Source organism: Aotus nancymaae, unplaced genomic scaffold (assembly GCF_030222135.1).
Source record: "Aotus nancymaae isolate 86718 unplaced genomic scaffold, 86718_ANA_hifiasm-v0.15.2.pri h1tg000031l, whole genome shotgun sequence".
Lineage (NCBI taxonomy): Eukaryota > Metazoa > Chordata > Mammalia > Primates > Aotidae > Aotus > Aotus nancymaae.
The window spans coordinates 5,788,313-5,808,632 of NW_026988444.1; the positions used below are offsets into that span (position 1 = coordinate 5,788,313).

A 20,320-nucleotide genomic window follows, 5' to 3' on the forward strand; every position below is an offset into this window, starting at 1 on the left:
TTTGCTCTTCTAGCTCCTGGGAGGCGGCGCCCCCATCTCCTTGCCAGGGCACATCCCGACTTGGCCAGCTGCACCCTTCTTCCTTAGGGTTGCACAAAATCCACCCGGGACTCGCAAGTTAAACGATGAAATGTGACACTCACACCCCACTGCACAGATGAGGACCCTGAGGCACAGAGATGAAGGAAGTCGCCAGGGCCTGGCAGTGAGGCCTGCGTGGGACTCCTCTCCAGCTCCGCTGCACGGACACCAGGCCCCACGGCCTACCTCTAGGGCTGGGGTTGGCTTCCGCTCTGGGTGGGCACTTAACCTGGGTGCCTGCTTAGTTATCACAGCTGATTAATTAAGCAGATGGATTGTTCCACGCTTTTTCAGAATGTCCTCAGGCTGGGGGCTGGGGGGACCCAGACACTGCAGCATTCACAGACTGCAGCTAACTGCTCTCAAACAGATGGGCAAGATGCAGCCCAAACTGTGCCCCAAAGGTGGGACTGCTCGGGTGGGGCCCCAGGGGACATCCAGGTGGAAGTCATACAATGAAAAGGACCCCAGGTCTGGGACCGATGCTGCCCCATCTCACCACGCCCTGTGAGCATCCTCATGGCACTGACCCAGGGCCCCAGGCCACCTGTGGGAGCATGTGGGCCCGGCTGGGGCTCCAGCACTGGGTGATCTCTCCCCACTGCCGGTCCCAGTCTGTCTGGCTTGGTGATAGACTTGTTCAGCCAGAAGGGACCGCTGGGCCCTGAATCCACTGCCCCAGTGGCAGCAGCAGCCTCGAGGGCGCTGTGAGCTGGGCCTGGAAGACGTGCCCCCACCTGGTGGAGAGCCCACGCCAACATCACCCAGGCCGTGAAGCGATGGGGCAGAGCACCGGTGCCTGGTGTCCTAGAGCCAGGGGTCTCTGCCCAGTGGGGACACCCTCCAGGACCACAGGCCTCACAGGCCAAGGCAGGCCATGACCCTCACCTGCCCTTCAGGTGCCAGCGATAACCTGACCTCAGCTAGGGGCCAGAACTTAGCCCAGGCCTGTCCCTACCAGCCACAGACACACCCAACACACAGAGAATGGCTCTCAGGATCTCCGGCCGAGAAACACCATACGTAGACATGCTGCACATACCCAGGCAGAAGGGCCCCAGCCCACCGAGAGCACCACGTGGGACCCAAGGGAGTGGCATGGGCTTGCCAACCTAGGGGCACAGAGCTGACCCTGAGCAAAGCCCTTGAGCCCTGGACACCTACACTCCCTCCCCAGCCCCGCTCCCCTCCCAGGGACCCTCACTCCAGGCAGTCAGCCTCTCGCCAGCCCGCTCCCCTCCCAGGGACCCTCATCCCAAGCAGTCAGCCCCTCCCCAGCCCCGCTCCCCTCCCAGGGACCCTCATCCCAGGCATCAGCCTCTCCCCAGCCCCGCTCCCCTCCTGGGGACCCTCACCCCAGGCAGTCAGCCTCTCTCCAGCCCGCTCCCCTCCCAGGGACCCTCATCCCAGGCAGTCAGCCCCTCCCTAGCCCCACTCCCCTCCTGGGGACCCTCACCCCAGGCAGTCAGCCTCTCTCCAGCCCCGCTCCCCTCCTGGGGACCCTCACCCCAGGCAGTCAGCCCCTCCCCAGCCCCGCTCCCCTCCCAGGGACCCTCATCCCAGGCATCAGCCTCTCCCCAGCCCCGCTCCCCTCCTGGGGACCTCATCCCAGGTATCAGCCTCTCGCCAGCCCCACTCCCCTTCCGGGGACCCTCACCCCAGGCAGTCAGCCCCTCCCCAGCCCCGCTCCCCTCCCAGGGACCCTCACCCCAGGCATTAGCCTCTCGCCAGCCCGCTCCCCTCCCAGGGACCCTCACCCCAGGCAGTCAGCCTCTCGCCAGCCCGCTCCCCTCCCAGGGAGCCTCACCCCAGGCAGTCAGCCCCTCCCCAGCCCCGCTCCCCTCCCAGGGACCCTCATCCCAGGCAGTCAGCCCCTCCCCAGCCCCCCCAGGCATCAGCCTCTCACCAGCCCGCTCCCCTTCCGGGGACCCTCACCCCAGGCATCAGCCTCTCGCCCTGCTCTCTCTGCAGCTCCTGTGCCCACCCACCCTTCCCAAGTCCCCTGCCCCTCCTGTGCCAGGGGAAATCAGAGCCCAGGCCCAATCCCTGAGCCTGGGTAGTGCTCACCCACCCACCCACCTCCCAGGTCACCTGGTGCGCAGACCACCAGAGGCAGAGGCTCCTGGGGGCTGACCCTGGCCTTGGAGCCCCTGTGCAGGACACAGGAGGCTAGTGCTGGACGGGCCTTCCGCAGAGGCCAGGGTACCTTGAAGCAGACTGAAACCCAGCCCAAGAGAGAGGCGCCAGCAGAGGCAGACAGAGCGAGGGCTGAGTGTGGCAGGAGGGAGGGAGGAGGCAGGCGCTAACCACGGATTGGTGAGGTGCAAAGACGCATGCTGGGACCCAGGGAAGCCTTTCCAGAGGGGACAAGAGTGGGTGCCCCAATTTCGCTGAAGCTTTGGAGAGAGAGCCAGCAGCTACCGGAAGGTTAAAGGGAAATCAACCAGGGGCCTCCCCGGGGCCGGCCCGCATAGCTGCTGCGTGGGAGAAGCCAATTCTTGCCAAACCAAAAAGATCAAGATGATTCCAAATGCAGCTCTTCACGGCCACCCCAAAATGCGGGGCCGGGTCTCGCTGATGACTTTGGTTTGGTTTGGTAGTTTTGTAAAATCTCAAATCCACAAAAGGGGAAAAAAATGTTGGAAGGACCCAGCTCTTTCTGGCCGAGACTGCGAGAGTCCCACCCCACCTGTCCTGATGTCCTCGTCCCCCTGCGCGTCCTGATCCCTCACCTACCTGACACCCGAAGCCACTCCTGGGGCCCAGCAGGTGCAGGGGGCCCGGCCCTACAGCCGGGCTTTCTGAGAGAGGCCTGCGTGGAACTGGCCTCGGGCTCCTCCTGGGCCTGGAGAGTGGGAAGTACAGGCCCAGAGCGTCTCGGAGGGACAGTGCGGCAGGTCTGTGTCTGGTGAGCCAGCTTATCTCACCTCGCAGCCAAGCAAGTCTCACGGAAAACTAATCAGGATAAACCCATGGCACGCGCCCATTGGGACCTGCTGCCAAGGGGAGAGCAAGGCTTTCCTTCCACCATCTCCACCCAAGGACAGAGGAGAGCCAGTGTCAGTCCTGCCATCTGTGGCCACCCTTAGCCTTCCACTGTCGGCACTGCTGCTCCAAGCTCAAGACTTCTGGAAACTTCCACTGGCCTAGCCCAGGGAAGCAATCTCAATCTCCAAAAAAAGCTGCTGTTAAGAATTATCTCTTGACATTCATATGTGTAGAATATGTCAATTCAGCTGTTTCCTGAGCTGACTTTCCGACTCCTACAGCCAGGTTTCTAGATCCTTCCTTCAGCTGACTTTCCTTCCATGATAACATGAAGGCAGTTGGATTTGCCAAATCTGCCAGCAGGGCGGGGCCCCTGCTCCCCAGGACTGCGCTTCCCCAGCCTCCATTCCGTCTCCCAACCGGGGCCTCTCGTCCATTCGGGAAACGTGATAATGAACTTCTCTCTGCAAAGGGCACATTCCGTGAGGGCACTAGGCCACATGCCCCCATCCCTGGCCATGAGGACCTGGGAGGTCAGGAGGGATGGAGCCGTCCTCACCTTTAGACAGGCACGGTCTGCCCAGGCCCTACCACTTCAGAGGGAGACAGAACGGTAGGCAGCTGCCCCCCACTCCTAAAAGGAAGGTCTTCCCTGCTCTCAGGACGGCTGCCTGAGTTCGGCTCCTTTCCCCACAGAGTGGAGGGCAGTGAGAGCCGCCGGGAGCCTCTGCCTCTTCTGGACCACAGCTGAGCTGTGGTAAGGCTGCCTCCACTAGGACGGAGTCAATTCCCAGGGGAATGACGGGACAGGCACCCAGCTTGGGGGTGGCTGGCCCTCACCTATCAAATGCCCCGCGGGCCATGCCCTGGGACTCTCAGGGAGGAACTTGGGCATCGGGTGCCTGAGCCACCCCGGGGTTCCTGCGGCCTCTCTGCAGAAATCATCCCGCCTGCCTGGGGCCACAGCTGCCAGCTCCGGGGTGCGCTGCCTCTTCTGTACCTGGAACCCGGCCTCTTCCCCACTGGCCCAGAGCCACCGTCTCCAGGATAGGTGAGCAGCCCCGCCATGAGAGGCCTTGGGTGCTCTCCTCAGGAGGCCAGCCCCTCCGCCTGCCTCGCCTGCCCTGGGAGGGCCCGGGCCAGGCCCCGGCGGCCCACCTGTGCCCACAGCAGTGCTCCTGTGCGAAAGAGCTGGGCCCTCCCCAGCATGCTCTCCTCGACCTCACCAACCTTCCTACTAAACTGAACAGGGGGGGCCGGTCGTAAAACGGGTCCCGGCCGTCGCACAGCGCGTGCTCCGGAAAGACGTCGTCCTCCAGGTCCTCCTCCTCCTCCTCCTCCTCCTCCTCCTCCTCCTCCTCCTCCTCCCCCACGCTCTGCTCCTCGGCAGGCTCGGTGGCGTCGGAGTCGGGGCTCGAGAAGGTGGGGGAGGGGGTGAGAGCAGCCATGCGCTCGCTCATGCATGTGTTGAGAAGAGGGTAGCTGTTGCAGCCAGAGATGGCTGAACTGAGGTTAGTGCGACAAGACAGAGAGAAGTTAACACCAGCGACTCGCAGGGAGGAACAGGGGCCGGGGCCGGGGCTGGGGGCACTTCTGTTTAAAACCAAAACCAAACACACAGACCATCGAGAATGCTGCTGCAAAACACGAGATAACCAAAAATGCGCCCCCAAGCTTGGAAAGAAATCACATGTAGGGCCAGCAGGAAGGTTCCGGAGGGCACCTGCTGGTGGGACTGAGAACAGGGGTCTTGGCCCGGAGTGGCTGAGGCCACAGAAGGACCTCAAGCGTCTGGCCACATTGAGGCCTCTGAATACCACAGTCCCAGGGGGTGCAGGGGGCTGGGCGCAGACCCCAGACTGGGAGCCTGGGGAAGGAGGCAGCCATCTCTAAGGCTCGGGTGACACAACCCTGCCTTCACGTTCCCACCCTCAGGCCACAGGGTGACCCGGAAAGCCTCACATATTCACACACATGGACCCGTGGGTCGTGGCGGCCACAGCCCTACAGGGGGTTTGGGTGGCAGTGCCGAGACCCTATCTCACGTCCCCTGAAATAACAGGCCCTGCGGTGTGTGGAGAGGAATGGCTGAGGAACCTCAGACTGGGGAGGATAGGGCCGGGGTCTGGGATGGAAATGCACCTGTCGGGGGCCTCGCCTGGTGTCAGGGCACAGCCCGCTCCTACCCCCACTGCCACCTCGCTCGCTCTCTCTCTCTCTGCCAGGGAACAGAGGAGGCGCCCACCTGCCCACCAGCCGGAACCAGGGGAAGCGGTCGTAGAAGGGGTCCCCGCCGGTCACCACGTTGTCACAGTCCTCGATGACGCTGGAGGGCACCTCGGCAGCGCGGTCATACATCTCCCGCATCAGGTCCAGGCGCTGCCTGCAGGGACGCCAGGGGTCAGTGTGCACCCAGGCCCAGCACCCAGCCGCTGGCACTGCACACCCTTAGCTCCTGGGGACAGTGGGCTCGGCCCTGCGGGGCATCAATGCTCTGCTTTCCAGGAGCCTGTGAGTGACATCCTCCACTGAGGGCACTGACCCCACATGGTGACTCAGTCGCCCCCATAAGTTGAGGCCTGCTGGCCGCAGTGGCTCCCACCATAACGCTAGTACTTTGGGAGGCCAAGGTGGAAGGACTGGTTGAAGCCAGGAGTTAGAGGACAGCCTGCGCAACAGAGCGAGACCACGTCTCTACCAAAAATGAAAATTAAAAAATTAGCCGGGTGTGGTGGTGCACTCTGCGCCTGTGGTCCCACCTACTTGGGAGGCTGAGGTGGAAGGATCAGCTGAGGCCAGGAGTTCAAGCTGCAGTGAGCCGTGCTCACACCACTGCACTCCAGCCTGAGCAACAAGGTAAGGTCCTGTGCCTTAAAAAAAAAAAACTAAAGATCAAGACAAATCAGAGCGAGCGTCTCAGGACAGCAGAGGCCGAGCGTTAGGAAGGACACGAGCTCACGCTGGGCATGCAGGGGCATGGCACGGGCTCCTCCTCGCCACGCCCACCTCCGCTCCACCTCCACCTTCCACTGGCTCAGCTGAGGGACCCACCTCCTGGCAGCAGTCCGATCAGAGGAGCGAGGGGGCACTGCTTCCGCCCTCCAGCACCTCTCCAAGCCCTTCTGGGGAGCCGCCCTTCAGGCCCTGCTGTGCTCACTCGGGCACTCCGCCAGCCTGTTCTGTTGGCGCCATGGCCTGCCCACCCGCCACAGCACCGTCCTGAGCCCCATGGGCCTGGGCAGCATTCGCCGCGTGTCCTTCCCTCCTAAAGAAATCACCCAAATCCATTTCTATGTACGACCACTGCACTGGCAGAGAGAATGTGAATTCTACACGGCTGGACTCTATTCACATTTGTCGTCTAATTGTAACATAACTGGAACAGGAGGAACAGCAGTGCCTGCAGGTGCCTGTGCCCACCGCCGCTCCTGTGGCCTCAGTCCTGCCCAGGAGGACTCAGCCACACCCACCCAGCGGCCCTCCAGCCACACCTGAGCTTCTCCAGCGTCCAGTAGTGAGTGGCCCCGTTCTTCTGGTCCTGGACCTCCACGGCCACGATGGTGCGGGGGAAGGGCCTCGTCTCTCGGTCTTTGGCGGCCTCTGGGGGCAGCAGGTCAGGTGGCAGAGGGGAGTAGAGTGTGTCCGTGAGGAGGACAAACTGGAATTGAACCTGTGATGGGGAAGATGACCACTCGTCAGCCCCTTGGGGGACAGGGCGCCAGGTCCCCAAAAGGGCTTCCTTCCCACTTTCTGGAGATTCCAGCTGCACGTCCCATAGCCGTTCACTAGAACCTTACAGACAGCTGCTGGAGGGGACCACCTGCTTCCTGCCTGCCCACTCTGCCACCGCCTCCTGTGAGCAGGGAAGGCAAGTCCCACCTGGCCAGTCCTGGGCTCCCTCACCGCCCACCCTTCTGGGGGGCCCAGGTCAAGCCAGGCTGCTTGCCACCCTGGGGCTGGCAGAGGGCCAGGCGCTGAGTCTCAAGCAGCTGTCCCCATCATGAGTGAGCTGATGCCCTCTCTCCAACAGGAGGCGGTGCAGCCAGTGGGGCAGCCCACCTTCTTTTTCAGCTCCACGCTGATGGCGTTGGCCTCCTTGAGGAAGATGGCGTTGCCCCACAGCAGGTCCCGCAGGGACGTGAACTGGTACCACTTCCACTTCCGGAAGGCCCAGAGCGCCAGCTCACACTCCCGCTCCGTCCACTGGACTGTGGGGGAGGTCACGCACGGTCATTGCAGGACGGCCATGACCCTGCCCCCATGCCCCACCCTCTGGAAGGTCAAGCCGGTCGGCCACTCCATGGGGTTGCCTTGTTACCCCAGGCTCTCTGTACACCACAGCCGGGTGATGGTCAGGTAAAAAGACTGGAGGCGGGAAGGTCATTCCCGCTGGGGTCACTGGGCCAGAGGTGGACGGGCCCTCTCTCCCAGGCTTCAACTGATCTGTGCCTGGGCTGGGAGAGCTGTGTGCTTGCCCCTGGCTTCACACTGACTATTCTGGGTACACGGGAAGAAGAAACCGGCAGAGAGATCTGTCACAGTGCGCGACATGAAAAGCTCTGCATGGCCCAGAAGAGAGGCTGCCAGGAGCAGCCTTGTGAGTCAGGCTGAAGATCAGAGCGGCTGCAAGAGCAATGCCACCAATGACAGCCACGCGCCATCTGGGGCCGGCAGCGGGACCCACAGGAGAGGAGGCAGGAGGGCAGGCCAGGCGCTCCCGGTTGTGCTGGCCCGAACACCCTCTCCCCACCCATGGCCTGTCTATTCACTGGGCCCTCGAGAGAAGGACAGCAGGGACACCAGGAGGGGTCTGTGCTTGTGCTGAGGCCCCGCCCCTCCTCCCAACACAGCACCCAGAGCCTCTGGCTGCCTCAGTCCGGTGCACCTGAGCTTTGCAGTGGGAGGAAGCCTCGCTGGGTAAACAAGGCCAGACAGGGGAAGAGACCAAGGTCACGCCAGCACAAAGATGCTGACGAGCGGGCCAGAGGCCGAGATGGGCGCAAAGCCCTCTGCACCTGCATATGGGCCACCTCTGCCCCGGCAGCAGGAGGTCAGCCGCGCTGGTCTCCCGGCACATGCTCAGTAAGTGAATCCCGAGCTGATGTGCAGAGTGGACTCTTCCTCGGGGGCCCCATGAGCCTCGTGGTCAGCAGGACGGGGCGAGTGGACGCATGTGAGCCTGGTGAGCTCCTACCAGTGCCATTCCCCACCCCCGTCACCATCCAGCCACTCCTGTCAGGCCAGCGTGTGTGCACGTGTGTGTGCATGAATGTGGGCATGTGGGCACACACGCAAGTGGGTGTGCAGAGGTGCTTGCCAACTGTGGCACTGCCTATCCCCTCCCACAATCCTGCTTCCACAGTGCTTCCCAGGACAAGGGGGTATTCTCCCTGGAGAGGTCCAGACCTCAGGGCAAAAGTGCTGACCACTGACCTCCAGGGAGGGGCCCAGTGCTGCCCACCTCCACGCTGAGACCCTCCTGAGGCAGCAGGTGCTGGCCCGGCACCCCCTCACCTTCATCCTCAGGCTCCTCTTCCTCCTCATTCACCTCTGGGTAGTACCTGGAGTCCATCTGCTTCTGCAGGGCCTCCAGCTTGCTCTCATAGTCCTGCAGAAGCAAGGCTGCAGCTCCACCACGGCCCTCCCTGCCCGGGCCTCCCGCGTTGCGCCTAGACACGGCCTCACCGCATCCCACCACTTGGATGCAAGAGATGGGGCTGGGCAAGCCAGCAGTGGGGGTGTGGGAGGACAAGGGTCCCTGGTGTGGACGGGGGCCGGGCGGGGAGGGCAGGGCAGGGCCGTGTCGCTCACCAGCCGCTGCTGCTCCAGCAGGTAGGTGGCCTCCTCCCGCTCGCGGCGGTACTGGTCCTCCAGTTCCTGGAGCCTGCAAGGGAGCGGTGGGGTGAGCACGGGAGGGGGGCGGGGCAGCGGGCCGATGGGGGTGGCCTCCGCCTCACCTCTGCTCCATCTCCTGCTTCATGTCGATGCCCTGCTTCTCCAGCAGCTCACGCTGGGCAAAGGCCCAGTCCACAGGCTCCGCAGGCGTCTCTGCGCAGGGCGTGCGCTCTCGCTCCTGCCGGGCCTGCTCGGGGTGGTTGAACCGGAACACGTGGCTCTTGCCCATGATGATGCGGTTCCCTGGGGGACAGAGGCACAGGTGGCCTTAGGGGATCTTCAGGTCCCTGAAGGTCTCAACGGGGAGGCGTGAGGAGAAAGGGGAACGGGTGCAAGCACCCCACCGTCCCCAGCTCCAAGCCACTCCTTCCTGAGTCCTCGCTGGGAATGAAAGTGCCTCCTCACTCTCCCCCCAAATCCACCCCTTGGCCGCTCCCCACTCAGCAGCCAGTGACATTGGTGAACCACAGAACTGGGGCCTCTGCTGTGCTCTAGTGTCCCCGCCCCTCCCCAGGCCAGCCTTGCACCTGCCTCCTACCCCCAAGCCCCTGGGACCCTACCCCAGCCAGGACATCCCCCCAACCACCCCATGCACACAGCCAGGACCCTCCCTTACAGCCGCTGGACCCCTCTCAGGGCTGCCCCATCTGCAGGGCTCTCTGTGGATGATCTAGTTTTCCCCTAGCTTTCTGGGAGACCCACCTCTGTCTTGGCGCCCCACCTCCCGCCCAGGTGGCCCGTGCCTGCAGGTCTGTCCTCCCTGGGCACCCCCTCGCTGGCCGCTCTCAGCTGGCCACTTCCTCTGTCCTCCCTGTCCACAGGCCCACGTGAAGCCCACTTTGGACACAGGGAGGGAAGCCCCAAGCTAAGGCCTCTCTTAGCCTAGGCCTCGCCCCGAGCCCCACAGGCACCAGGGCCAACCCCGAAACAAGCAGGGAGAATGGGCACAGCTGTCTGTCTGTCCGTCTGACCTGCTGTCACCCAGGCTCAGCCACACCAACCCCCCATGACAAGCCCACCCCACGAATTCAGGACGTTCACTGTGTCCTGTCCTCCAAGGCCTGCCCAGGGACCCCAAAGGCAGGACTCCTGAGTCCCGGGGACTCCTCCAGAAGCCTTCCGGGGGCAGATGGGCTAGAAGTGAGGATGCTGGGCGTCACCTCCCCATCCTCACCCCCTCTGCTTTCCCCCAAGACAGTCGGGGAAAGGTCTCCCCCATTCCAAGCCAATGGTCATTTTTATGTCATCCTGGCCAGGCCACGGCACCTAGCGATTCAGTCACATCCCCCTTGGGTGTGGCGTGGAGGTTGCGGCACATGTGCTCAGCACCTGCAATCAATGGGCTGATGGACATCAAGGATGCCCCCAGCAGCGGGGCGGGCCTCATCCAAGCAGGTGAAGACCTGAGAGCAAACTGGGCTTCCTCTGAGGAGGAGGAAACCCAGCGGATAGAGTCCTCTGCCGCCAAGTTCCCAGCAGGCACCTGCCACGGGCTTCAGCGTTCCCTGACCAGCCCTGCAATCTGATAAGCCCATTCCTTGAAATAAATCTCTTTACACCTAGACACGGATGTAGGTATCTCACTCCATCTCAGTCCATCCGTGCGTCAGGCTGCTGCTGTTTCTCTGGTGGAGCCCAAACTATTCAGGCGATAGTCACATGCCACGCAGGAGGGCCCTCTGTCTGACTTCCCTAAAGAAGGGCCTTTACACCACGTGTGCTTGTGTGTGTTTGAACATCAGAGGCTGCAGTGTCTGGGAACAGAGCCCGGCCTCGCCCGGGGAGCTGCTTTCAGAGGCCGCTGCAGCCCCCACCCTGCTGATGCTCCCCAACACTGCAGCTCTGGGAAGCCTCTGACCACAGCCCTGTCTCCCCGAGACCAGCACCACGGGGCAGAGTCCTGGGCCGGGAGGCAGGAGCCTCCTCCCAGGCAGGTACGCCCTGGCTCCTCACTCAGTCCACAGCATGGACGCAATGTCCTGGGGTCCCTGTGTTGTGTCAACGGGCTGAGCTGCAGGACCCAGGGTCCCGATGCTGTGGACCTGGAGTTGGGGGAGTGGGGAGGCACACGAGCTGGTCGGGTGCCCGCAGCCCCTCCCCTGCATGCCCCGCAACCCTTCGGAGCTGCCATCCCGCTGGGAGCAGGCGGTGCACAGGAGGCGATGGCTTGAACGTGGGAACAGAGGCCTCGCCTCTCCCGCCCACCTGACTGCACCCCGGGGCCCCTGGACGCACCTGATCGCAGGATGCTGGGCTCCGTGACTTTCTTGCCGTTGACGTAGGTGTCTGCCCCCTCACAGGGCTCCAAGGTCACCACAGCTACAGGAAAGGCGGGAGGACAGGAGGACTGTAAGGGGCTATGACCTATAGCAACTCAGCTTACCTGACCCCCGGGCGTGGCCCCTTCCAGGCCTCTCTTCTCCCTGCTACACAGACCCTGACCATTGGAGACGCTCATTTGGGCCTCAGAGGAGCCTAGGGTTCTCAGCCCACTTAACAGAGGAAGAAAGTGACCCCCAGGAGGGACATGCATGTGTCCATGTTGAAGCCAAGAGGCCGTGCTGGACCTGATCACCCAGGGCCCTGCCCAGCTCTCCAGGTGGACAAGGATAAAAAACCAGCTAACGGGTCCTGGGCCACCTGCAGGAGAGAGCAGGGCTTTGCAGTCAGAGAACTCCAGGACAGCCACCCAGCTCCAACACCACTTAGGACCATCATCCCGAGACGGCCAAGTTGGACAGGTCTGCAGACCAGAGGCTGCCAGATGCTGCTGGGAGATGCCCTGAGCCTGGGCCAAGAGCCACGTGACGGCACCCTGACACCGCAGGCCCACTCCGAGTGGGACGGCACCAGGCAATGCGGAAAGCCCCACGTCACCTCCAAGAGGGAGGCCGCTGGGCACGCAGGGGAAACGGACAGATGGCCGCCCACAGCCAACAGGAAACCGAGGTCTGGAAATAGTTTTCCACCCTAGATCTGGACTCACTCCTCATGGCACACTGTCCTCCCGCCATGAACATCCCTTCACCCTGGGCCCCAACACGCTTCGTGGCCAGCAGCCCACCTGCACCCCATCCCTGGCCTTCAAGGAGGCTCAGCTCCTTAAGGCAGCAGCCACCCCTGGCCACAGAAGGCACCAGGCCTTTTCCCAAGCACCATCCCAGTGGAAGATGTCTTCAAGGCTGGCCCCAAGTGTCTTTCTCTCCAAAGGTGCCTCTCTCTTTCTCTTTCTCTCTCTCTCTCTCTCTCTCACACACACACACACACACACACACACACGTCCTGCCTAGAAGTATGACTCAGGTCCCACTGAGAGCTGGGGAAGCTGGGAAAGGGTGACATGGTTCAGGCCTGATCATCACGGCAGAGGGGCAAGGGCGCGGGTGGGGAGGGGAGGGTGGCGATACCTTCACTGCCTCCCCTGGAGTCACTCCGGAAGATGCAGTGCTCCTCCTTGATGAAATGGCCACTCAGAACGATGTCCTGCCGCCTCTCGCCATCCTCCCTGCCCACCCTGTGGGGTGAGGGCACCATCAGCCCTGCAGCAGTGACCCAGCATGCCCAGGATGCTACCCGCTGGCCTCCAGGGACTACCCACCAGGATCATTTGGGGAACACCCAGGGCGGACATCAGCACAGGGGAAGTGACAGTGGGGGAGAGGCCAGCCCAGTAGACGCCCCTCTGCAGCAGCAGGAATGGGGAGTACACCCTTCCCCTGCTAGACCCCAGGCTGGCCAGGCTGGAGCGGCTGCCAGGCTCCCCACCTGGTGATCCCGTCCTTGATGTAGTAGAGGAGGCACTCGGACATCAGAGGGTCCTCGTTCAGGTTGACGAGGTGCGGGGTCTGCGGGGAGACAGGAGGATCATCTCTCCGGCACGGGCAGGAGCCTGATGCCAGCTGCCCCCCAACCTCTCCCCAGGCACTGGACCACCCACAACGGTCCCTGCCCCCACCCTCAGCTGGTCCCACCAGGCTGGTCACTCCAGGAAAATGAGGAACAGGAACACAGAAAGCTCAAGCAGAAGGCAGCCCACCAACAGCAGCAGGCTGGTGGGGCCCAGCCTCCCGCACACACCCAGGTCTGCTCCAGCAGCCCCAGCCCTGCAGCGGAAGTTTCCAGAAGGGCAGAGAGCCCAGCTCTCAGCATGTGGGGGCCCTGGGGTACTCTGAGGCTGGGGTGGACCCCCAGATGTGCAGGGCAGAGGCTGGGTCCCACCGGGTCCTAGGTTCCCAGCTTTGGACTACAAAATGGAGTTCTGGGACCCTATTCCAGCTCAGACAGCCCAGAAACAGTGGGCTAACCAGTGCGAGCCAAGAGCCAAGAAGAATCAGGACCCTGACCATGGAGGGCTGAGCCCTGGGGCCTGGGAAGTGAAGCGGTTGTGAAAGGAGTCCTTGATGAGCCACTTGGGGCTTCCCCCTGCAGAGGGTGGAGAGCTGATCATCTGACAACAGGGACAGACCATACCCAGCCGTCCCCACCCTCGAGTGAGAAAGATGTCCAGCCAGGAGGGGCTGTGCCCACAGCTTTGGGGCCAGGTAGGGGCTGCAGCCTTGGGACCCCATTGGCCTGTGCACCTCTTGTGAGTCCCAAGAACACTGAACTTCTCAGGAAGGGGGTCCCCAGTGGTCCCATTTCTAGGCAGTTCCCAGACCTAGGGCTACCAATAAAGCCACACCCCTGGAGTTCCGCCCTACCTCTCCAGGAAGGGGATGAGGTATGAAACAGTGCAGAGAACAATCCATCCCAGACCAAACCAAAGGCCTGTCTAGAAGACGCGTGTAGTGAAGCCCCGTCAGGGCACGGCCTGTCCCTGCCCTGCCCAGTACTGGAATCTGCCTACAGCTCCTCTCCGGCCCCTCCTGCCTCTGGATCTCAGCACATGCTGGGCCCCTGGTCTGGAGCACAGCCCTGCCCGGCCCCTCCCAAGCTATGGTCACACAGATGTCTGTCCCCATGTCCAGGCCCCCACTGGAAGTGGCACCTGCTATGTGCCAGCAACAGCAATGCCCAGGGACCCCTGTGCTGTCCTGGGCAGACCCCACTCCTGGGGGCCAGAAGCATGAGTAGCATCAAAAAGCCTCACTTCGTGTGCAGGGAAGTCCTGCACGTGTGGGCCGTGCACAGGCTGTAGTGGCTTGGGCAGCCTGGCTGCGATCCACAGGGGTGCCCTGCACCTGGGCCCCTCCCAGGGCTACCCTCTCCACTCCTGATGCAGCCATCAGATGAGCAATGTCCAGAGTGGGCCCAGCCCAAGGCAGGCCCAGGGAGCCACCCGCCAGCACCCCACCCTGCCAGCCAGAGCTCAGCTCCTAAGGTGCTCCACTCTCCTGGCCATCTTTGTGGTGAGTGTGTGGGGTCTGGGGACTAGAACCACAGGAGAGACCCAGCCCCACCTAGGCTGCTGCATGGGGGCGCCGGGGCCACATACGCTCTGAGGCAGCTGCCCAGGATCTCTGTGCCATTTGAGGCCCCTCAGCTGAAAGACCCCTTAGACTTCGCCTGGTGCGAGAAGAGGGGTCCCTGCTGGAACAGTCAGATCTGACTCCAGCTGAGTTCCCAGGAGGCAGCTGGCGCCCAGCTCTGTGAGCAGCACGGGCCCCAGGCCTGGTCCAGCCCCACGTGTCTCAGTCTCCAGACTGGGTGTTGGCTCCACAGCCTTGCCCTGACCTTGGGGAGCCCAGTCCACACCCCAGGCCACTACGAGACCTATCTGACCTATCAAAGCCACCATGACACCCCACCATGAGAATGTGGGGACTGATTTTCCCACAAAAAGCCAAGTGTGCCTGTGGGTGCACTTCACAGCCCAGAGCACAGGGCCAGAGGGCCCCTGTGCTCCTCTCCTCCCAGGGCACCCCCTGGCTCTACCTAAGACAGCACCTCACCTGGTCCTGTTCAGATCAGGGCAGTACCACAGAATTGGGACCACTCCTACCTTTTTGGGAGAGAAGACGCCCAAGGTGCCGCCATCCTCCCTCATGGCCACACCCATCTCAGCCAGCAGGGCTTCCCTGGAGGAACAGAGCTGAAGTCAACACAAGCTCCGTGAGGCTTCCTGGCCTCGGGCCTGGCTGACCAACGTGGGCAGCAGGCCTGTGGCCACCGTAGCTTGGGTGGTGCCCATGTGTGTCCCGTTTGGTCAGTGGGTCAGGGCATCTGCTGATGAGATCAACCCCTCTGCACCATGGACAGGGATCAGGTCTATCAGGCCTCGGTGGCCAGCAGCCAGCAGTATACAAGGTGGGGGTCACTGGGGGCGAGGGAACAGGTATGCCCTGGGCTGGGATGTGGCCACCCAGGGTGCAGGTGCCCAGTACTGGAGGGCAGGGCCCAGTATTCAACCTGCTCAGCTTCGTGCTGGCTGCGCCCCTCCCCAGGCCTCAGTTTCCCCGCCGCACACCTCTCCATCCGGATGGCTTCCGTCCGCCGCAGCTTCTCTTCCCAGGTCTCGTTGAGCTCGGCTATGATCTTCTCTGTTTCCTGGGGATTGAGGCAGAGCACAGTGAGCTGCCGGGGCTGGGGCCAGGGCAGAGGACAATGGAGACATGGGTGCCAGGAGAAGGGGCTGCAAAGCACAAGAGCCCATGTTCCTGGGCCCTTGTCCAGGCACATGAGGCATCCAGAAGACCAAGGTGAAGCTCAGAGAATGTGTGTCTTTCCCTTAGACACACCCAAGAAAACAGGGGAAACAGGTAACAAAGCTGGAGGGAAATGAGCAGCAAATGCTCCTGGGAGATGCTGAGCCTCAGCTCCTAAGACGCAGCCGTCCTCACGGCTGCCCGGAGCCTCGGGTGCTCGCCCCTCTTCAGACACGGACCACGCTGCCCAGCAGCAGCCTGGTCTCTCCTGTTTCTTCCACCCGAAGCCCAGTGGGACCCAACACCCCGGTGGGACCCAACACCCCAGAGGCACCCAACACCACAGTGGGACCCAACACCCTGGTGGGACCCCAACACCCGGGTGGGACCCAACACCACAGTGGCACCCAAGACTCCAGTGGCAACCAACACCACGGTGGCACCCAACACCACAGTGGGACCCAACACCACAGTGGCACCCAATACCCCAGTGGGACCCCAACATCCCAGTGGCACCTAACACCACAGTGGCACCCAATACCACGGTGGGACCCCAACATCCCAGTGGCACCTAACACCCCAGTGGCACCCAATACCACGGTGGGACCCAACACCACAGTGGGACCCAACACCCCAGTGGCACCCCACACCCCAGTGGCAACCAACACCACGGTGGGACCCAACACCACAGTGGCACCTAACACCACAGTGGCACCCAATACCATGGTGGGACCCAACACCACAGTGGGACCCAACACCCCAGTGGCACCCCACACCCCAGTGGTAACCAACAGCACGGTGGGACCCAACACCACAGTGGCACCCAACACCCTGGTGGGACCCCAACACCCGGGTGGGACCCAACACCACAGTGGCACCCAACACCCCAGTGGCAACCAACACCACAGTGGCACCCAACACCACAGTGGCACCCAACACCCTGGTGGGACCCCAACACCCGGGTGGGACCCAACACCACAGTGGCACCCAACACCACGGTGGCACCCAACACCCTGGTGGGACCCAACACCACAGTGGCACCCAACACCACGGTGGCACCCAACACCCCAGTGGGACCCAACACCACAGTGGCACCCAATACCCCAGTGGGACCCCAACATCCCAGTGGCACCTAACACCACAGTGGCACCCAATACCCCAGTGGCACCCAACATCCCAGTGGCACCTAACACCACAGTGGCACCCAATACCACGGTGGGACCCCAACATCCCAGTGGCACCCCACACCCCAGTGGCAACCAACACCACGGTGGGACCCAACACCACAGTGGGACCCAACACCAGAGTGGCACCCAATACCCCAGTGGGACCCCAACATCCCAGTGGCACCTAACACCACAGTGGCACCCCACACCCCGGTGGGACCCAACACCCTACGAGGGCCCTCTGCTCCAGGCTCACGGGGCCCACCCCACTCCATCTGCTTCCTCACATGCCTCAGTGGGGTCTCTGCCTTTCCCCCCAGCCCCTCAGTCTCCAGGCGTGCAGCTCACCCGGCCCCTGCACAGCCATTCACCGAGGGGCCTGTGACTGGAAACCTAAAACACCCCCGGCCCGTTGCCGGGTGCCAGGGAACACGCCAGACCTGGGACAGTGGGGGTGGTGACTGCTTCCAGGCAGCTGTGCAGGTGAGAACACAGGATGCCTGGGGGGCTCAGGAGCCCGCACCACACTCGCGGCCCTTCTCAGGGGGTGCAGTTCTGTGGGACGCCAGGCAGGAAGCTGCTGTGGCCCGGGGCTATCGCCAGTGGAGGGGTCCTCCTCCACCCACAGATGCCATCCACCCACTGGGAGGGGGACGAGACCCCCTCCACCCACAGATGCCATCCACCCACTGGGAGGGGGAAGAGACCCCCTCCACCCACAGATGCCATCCAGCTCACTGGGAGGGGGATGAGACCCCCTCCACCCACAGATGCCATCCACCCACTGGGAGGGGGAAGAGACCCCCTCCACCCACAGATGCCATCCAGCTCACTGGGAGGGGGATGAGACCCCCTCCACCCACAGATGCCATCCACCCACTGGGAGGGGGAAGAGACCCCCTCCACCCACAGATGCCATCCAGCTCACTGGGAGGGGGATGAGACCCCCTCCACCCACAGATGCCATCCACCCACTGGGAGGGGGACGAGACCCCCTCCACCCACAGATGCCATCCAGCTCACTGGGAGGCGGATGAGACCCCCTCCACCCACAGATGCCATCCACCCACTGGGAGGGGGAAGAGACCCCCTCCACCCACAGATGCCATCCACCCACTGGGAGGGGGATGAGATCCCCTCCACCCACAGATGCCATCCACCCACTGGGAGGGGGACGAGACCCCCTCCACCCACAGATGCCATCCACCCACTGGGAGGGGGAAGAGACCCCCTCCACCCACAGATGCCATCCAGCTCACTGCTCCTTGAGCAAGCGCCCACTCACAATGAGACTCGATGGGAGGAGTCTCCCTCCTGGGTGTTCATGCTTAGAGCTTCCCCGCTCCAGGCTTGGCCCGGGTGGGGCACAGGCCATCCAGACACCCATGTCTAGGGACCCACAGGGCTTTTCCTGTCTGGCAGCTGAGTGTCATGCAGACCCCAGCCTGGGGACGCCCAAGTGAACTGGCTGCATTGGCTGCTGTGGGTGGTCTGGGGACAGGCCAGCCATGGGGCATCTGTGTGCCACACACCAGAGGCTCCTGCAGGTCCTCCATGATGCAGCCACGAGGACGGGCTATGCCCAGGAGGCAAGGGGCTATCACTCCTCCAAGCTCCCCACTCCCAGAGCCTGCCACCCCGAAGCCACATGTGGTGCCCTCACCTTCAGCCTCTCGATGGCCTCCTCGCTGCCCGGGGCAAACAAGATGCGCTCGTGGAGGCTGGACACGGAGGCTGCACGGCTGGACAGGGCTGAGAGTGAGGACGAGGGGCTCATGCCCACCAAGGCATTGGTCACTGTGGAGAGAGGGTCAGGGGCTGGATTCACCGTCCCGCCAAGGTTAAGGTTATTGTTCTCAAGGTCGGATACGTCTATGAGGAGGAGGGGCAGGGCAGGCAGACAGGGAGGAAGAGAAAAAAGACGAAGATGGGAAAAAGTAAGAGGTGGGGCCCAGAGAAGGCAAGACACAAACCACAGCGTGGCACAGCAGCCCTGCCAGCCCAGGACAAGCGCATGCAAGGCCTTCCTGCCACCCCTCGCCTCCGACGGGACCCAACCGGCAGTGGCACCCACGTGCCCGCCTGCCCCCCAAGCCTGCCCTCCCCAGCAGCAGTGTGACACAGCCCTGGGCATCCTGGAGCTTCCCTGCACTCCCCTGCCAGGTGTCTGGCTATCCCGAGCTGCACTCCAGGCCTCACGGCCAGGCTGCCATGCAGACCCTGTACCTGGGGGCTGGGAGCCTGTCAACCCTGCGTCTTCCCGCCCTGTTCAGTGGCTTGCCGAGGCCACCCAGCAGCGCACCGCACAGACCCCACGCTCATCCTCCCACCCCTCGAACCCACTGTGGGACACCACACAGCCGTGAGTTGTGGGGCCAGGCTGCACTAACCGTTCAGCCACTGACGTGGACATCAGCCCAGAGACCATCGTGGAGGAGGCGAACATGGACCCTCTGAGGGATGCCCTTCCCCGCCACCACGAGGCGCTCACCCTCCCACCTACGCTCACACGCCCCTAAGGCCTGGAAGGTGGGGCTGTGACATCCCTGGAGTGGGTAGTGCCAGGGGTCTCCTAGCAGAAGCAAACACACAGCAGAGCAGCAGTAAGCACCGGACACGGGCGTGGGGGAGGTGGAGGGTGCCTGCAGCCAGGCTCAGGAGGTACCCGGCCCCATGGAGCCAGAGCCAAGGCCAGGAGGCACAGACGCTGGGTGGGATTTGGCAGCATCACAGTGAAAGCTGAGGCTCGTGGCACTTCCAGAGTGGAGGGCCTGGGCGTGTGGGGTCAGGTCAGCTAGAGAAATAGCCTGGCACACGGAGGCTTGAGCTAAGAGCTGGGGACAGGTCAGTCCCTCCAGCCCTCCGGCCCTCTGGTGCTGATATTCTGACCTTTGCAGGCCTCTGGGGGCACAGAGGGTCAGAGGCCTGACCTCGGCCACTTGGAGCCTGAGAAGGCCTCAGCTGCACCCTGACTCCCCCGTGGCCTTGTTTCCCATCGAGACCATATGGATGGGAATGAGTCAGGGTGTGGGCTCAGAGGCAGAGAGAATCCCACGTCTACCAGCAGGCCCTGTGGCTGAGGGAGAACAGTGCTTTCTGCCCCCAAAAGGAGAAGAAAGCAGAGCAGGTGCCCTGGGCTCACCCCTCCCTGCCCGTGCTGCCCTAGGCCCCCATGCTGGCTGGGGCCGGAAGCAGAGATGCAGAGAGCAGCAGAGGGAATACACACATTTGGGTCCTCCAGGCACAGTGTTGGCTACGGGGAAGGGAGCGTGGGGGAGGGGGAGAGACAGAGAAACAGAAGAACAGGTTTGTCCAGAGGGTCAGGCACACCCTTCACAGGCCAGGGTGGCCGGCAGTGCGTGCGTGGCCACAAGTGGGGTGGTGAAGGTCTCCAGCTCCAGAACGCGGGGCCTGCTGTGACCCCAGCACCCACAGCCTGCCTGTGGGGCTTCCAGGGGAGCTGTCTCTGGCCCACTCGCATCCGCACCAAACCCAAACCATGCGGTACCATCCAGGCCAAGGCCAGGAAACGCCCTTGTCCAGGGCCCCCACCCTGCCTCCCTCCCAGAGGCAGTTCTGCCCAGGAACACAGAGCAGGGACAGGGA

At 63.1% G+C, this 20,320-nt stretch overlaps 1 protein-coding gene across 18 annotated transcripts in view; it reads right to left on the reverse strand.

The window, feature by feature from the left end:
- KIF1A (kinesin family member 1A) overlaps nucleotides 1-20,320 on the reverse strand; it is a 123,766-nt gene that overhangs the window by 40,888 nt on the left and 62,558 nt on the right. For 4 of the 18 annotated variants that reach the window (XM_064383413.1, XM_064383415.1, XM_064383414.1 and 1 more), the window contains exons 14-27: nucleotides 19,941-19,967; nucleotides 18,378-18,586; nucleotides 15,371-15,450; nucleotides 14,906-14,981; nucleotides 12,730-12,809; nucleotides 12,372-12,478; nucleotides 11,200-11,283; nucleotides 9,027-9,207; nucleotides 8,881-8,953; nucleotides 8,584-8,677; nucleotides 7,129-7,277; nucleotides 6,561-6,739; nucleotides 5,315-5,452; nucleotides 4,300-4,575 (exon numbers count right to left, since the gene is read on the reverse strand). In XM_064383413.1, the coding sequence (XP_064239483.1) occupies nucleotides 4,300-4,575; nucleotides 5,315-5,452; nucleotides 6,561-6,739; nucleotides 7,129-7,277; nucleotides 8,584-8,677; nucleotides 8,881-8,953; nucleotides 9,027-9,207; nucleotides 11,200-11,283; nucleotides 12,372-12,478; nucleotides 12,730-12,809; nucleotides 14,906-14,981; nucleotides 15,371-15,450; nucleotides 18,378-18,586; nucleotides 19,941-19,967 (1,753 nt within the window). The remainder of the gene's footprint in view (nucleotides 1-4,299; nucleotides 4,576-5,314; nucleotides 5,453-6,560; nucleotides 6,740-7,128; nucleotides 7,278-8,583; nucleotides 8,678-8,880; nucleotides 8,954-9,026; nucleotides 9,208-11,199; nucleotides 11,284-12,371; nucleotides 12,479-12,729; nucleotides 12,810-14,905; nucleotides 14,982-15,370; nucleotides 15,451-18,377; nucleotides 18,587-19,940; nucleotides 19,968-20,320) is intronic. The other 14 variants (XM_064383416.1, XM_021665046.2, XM_064383428.1 and 11 more) reach the window with 5 other exon arrangements.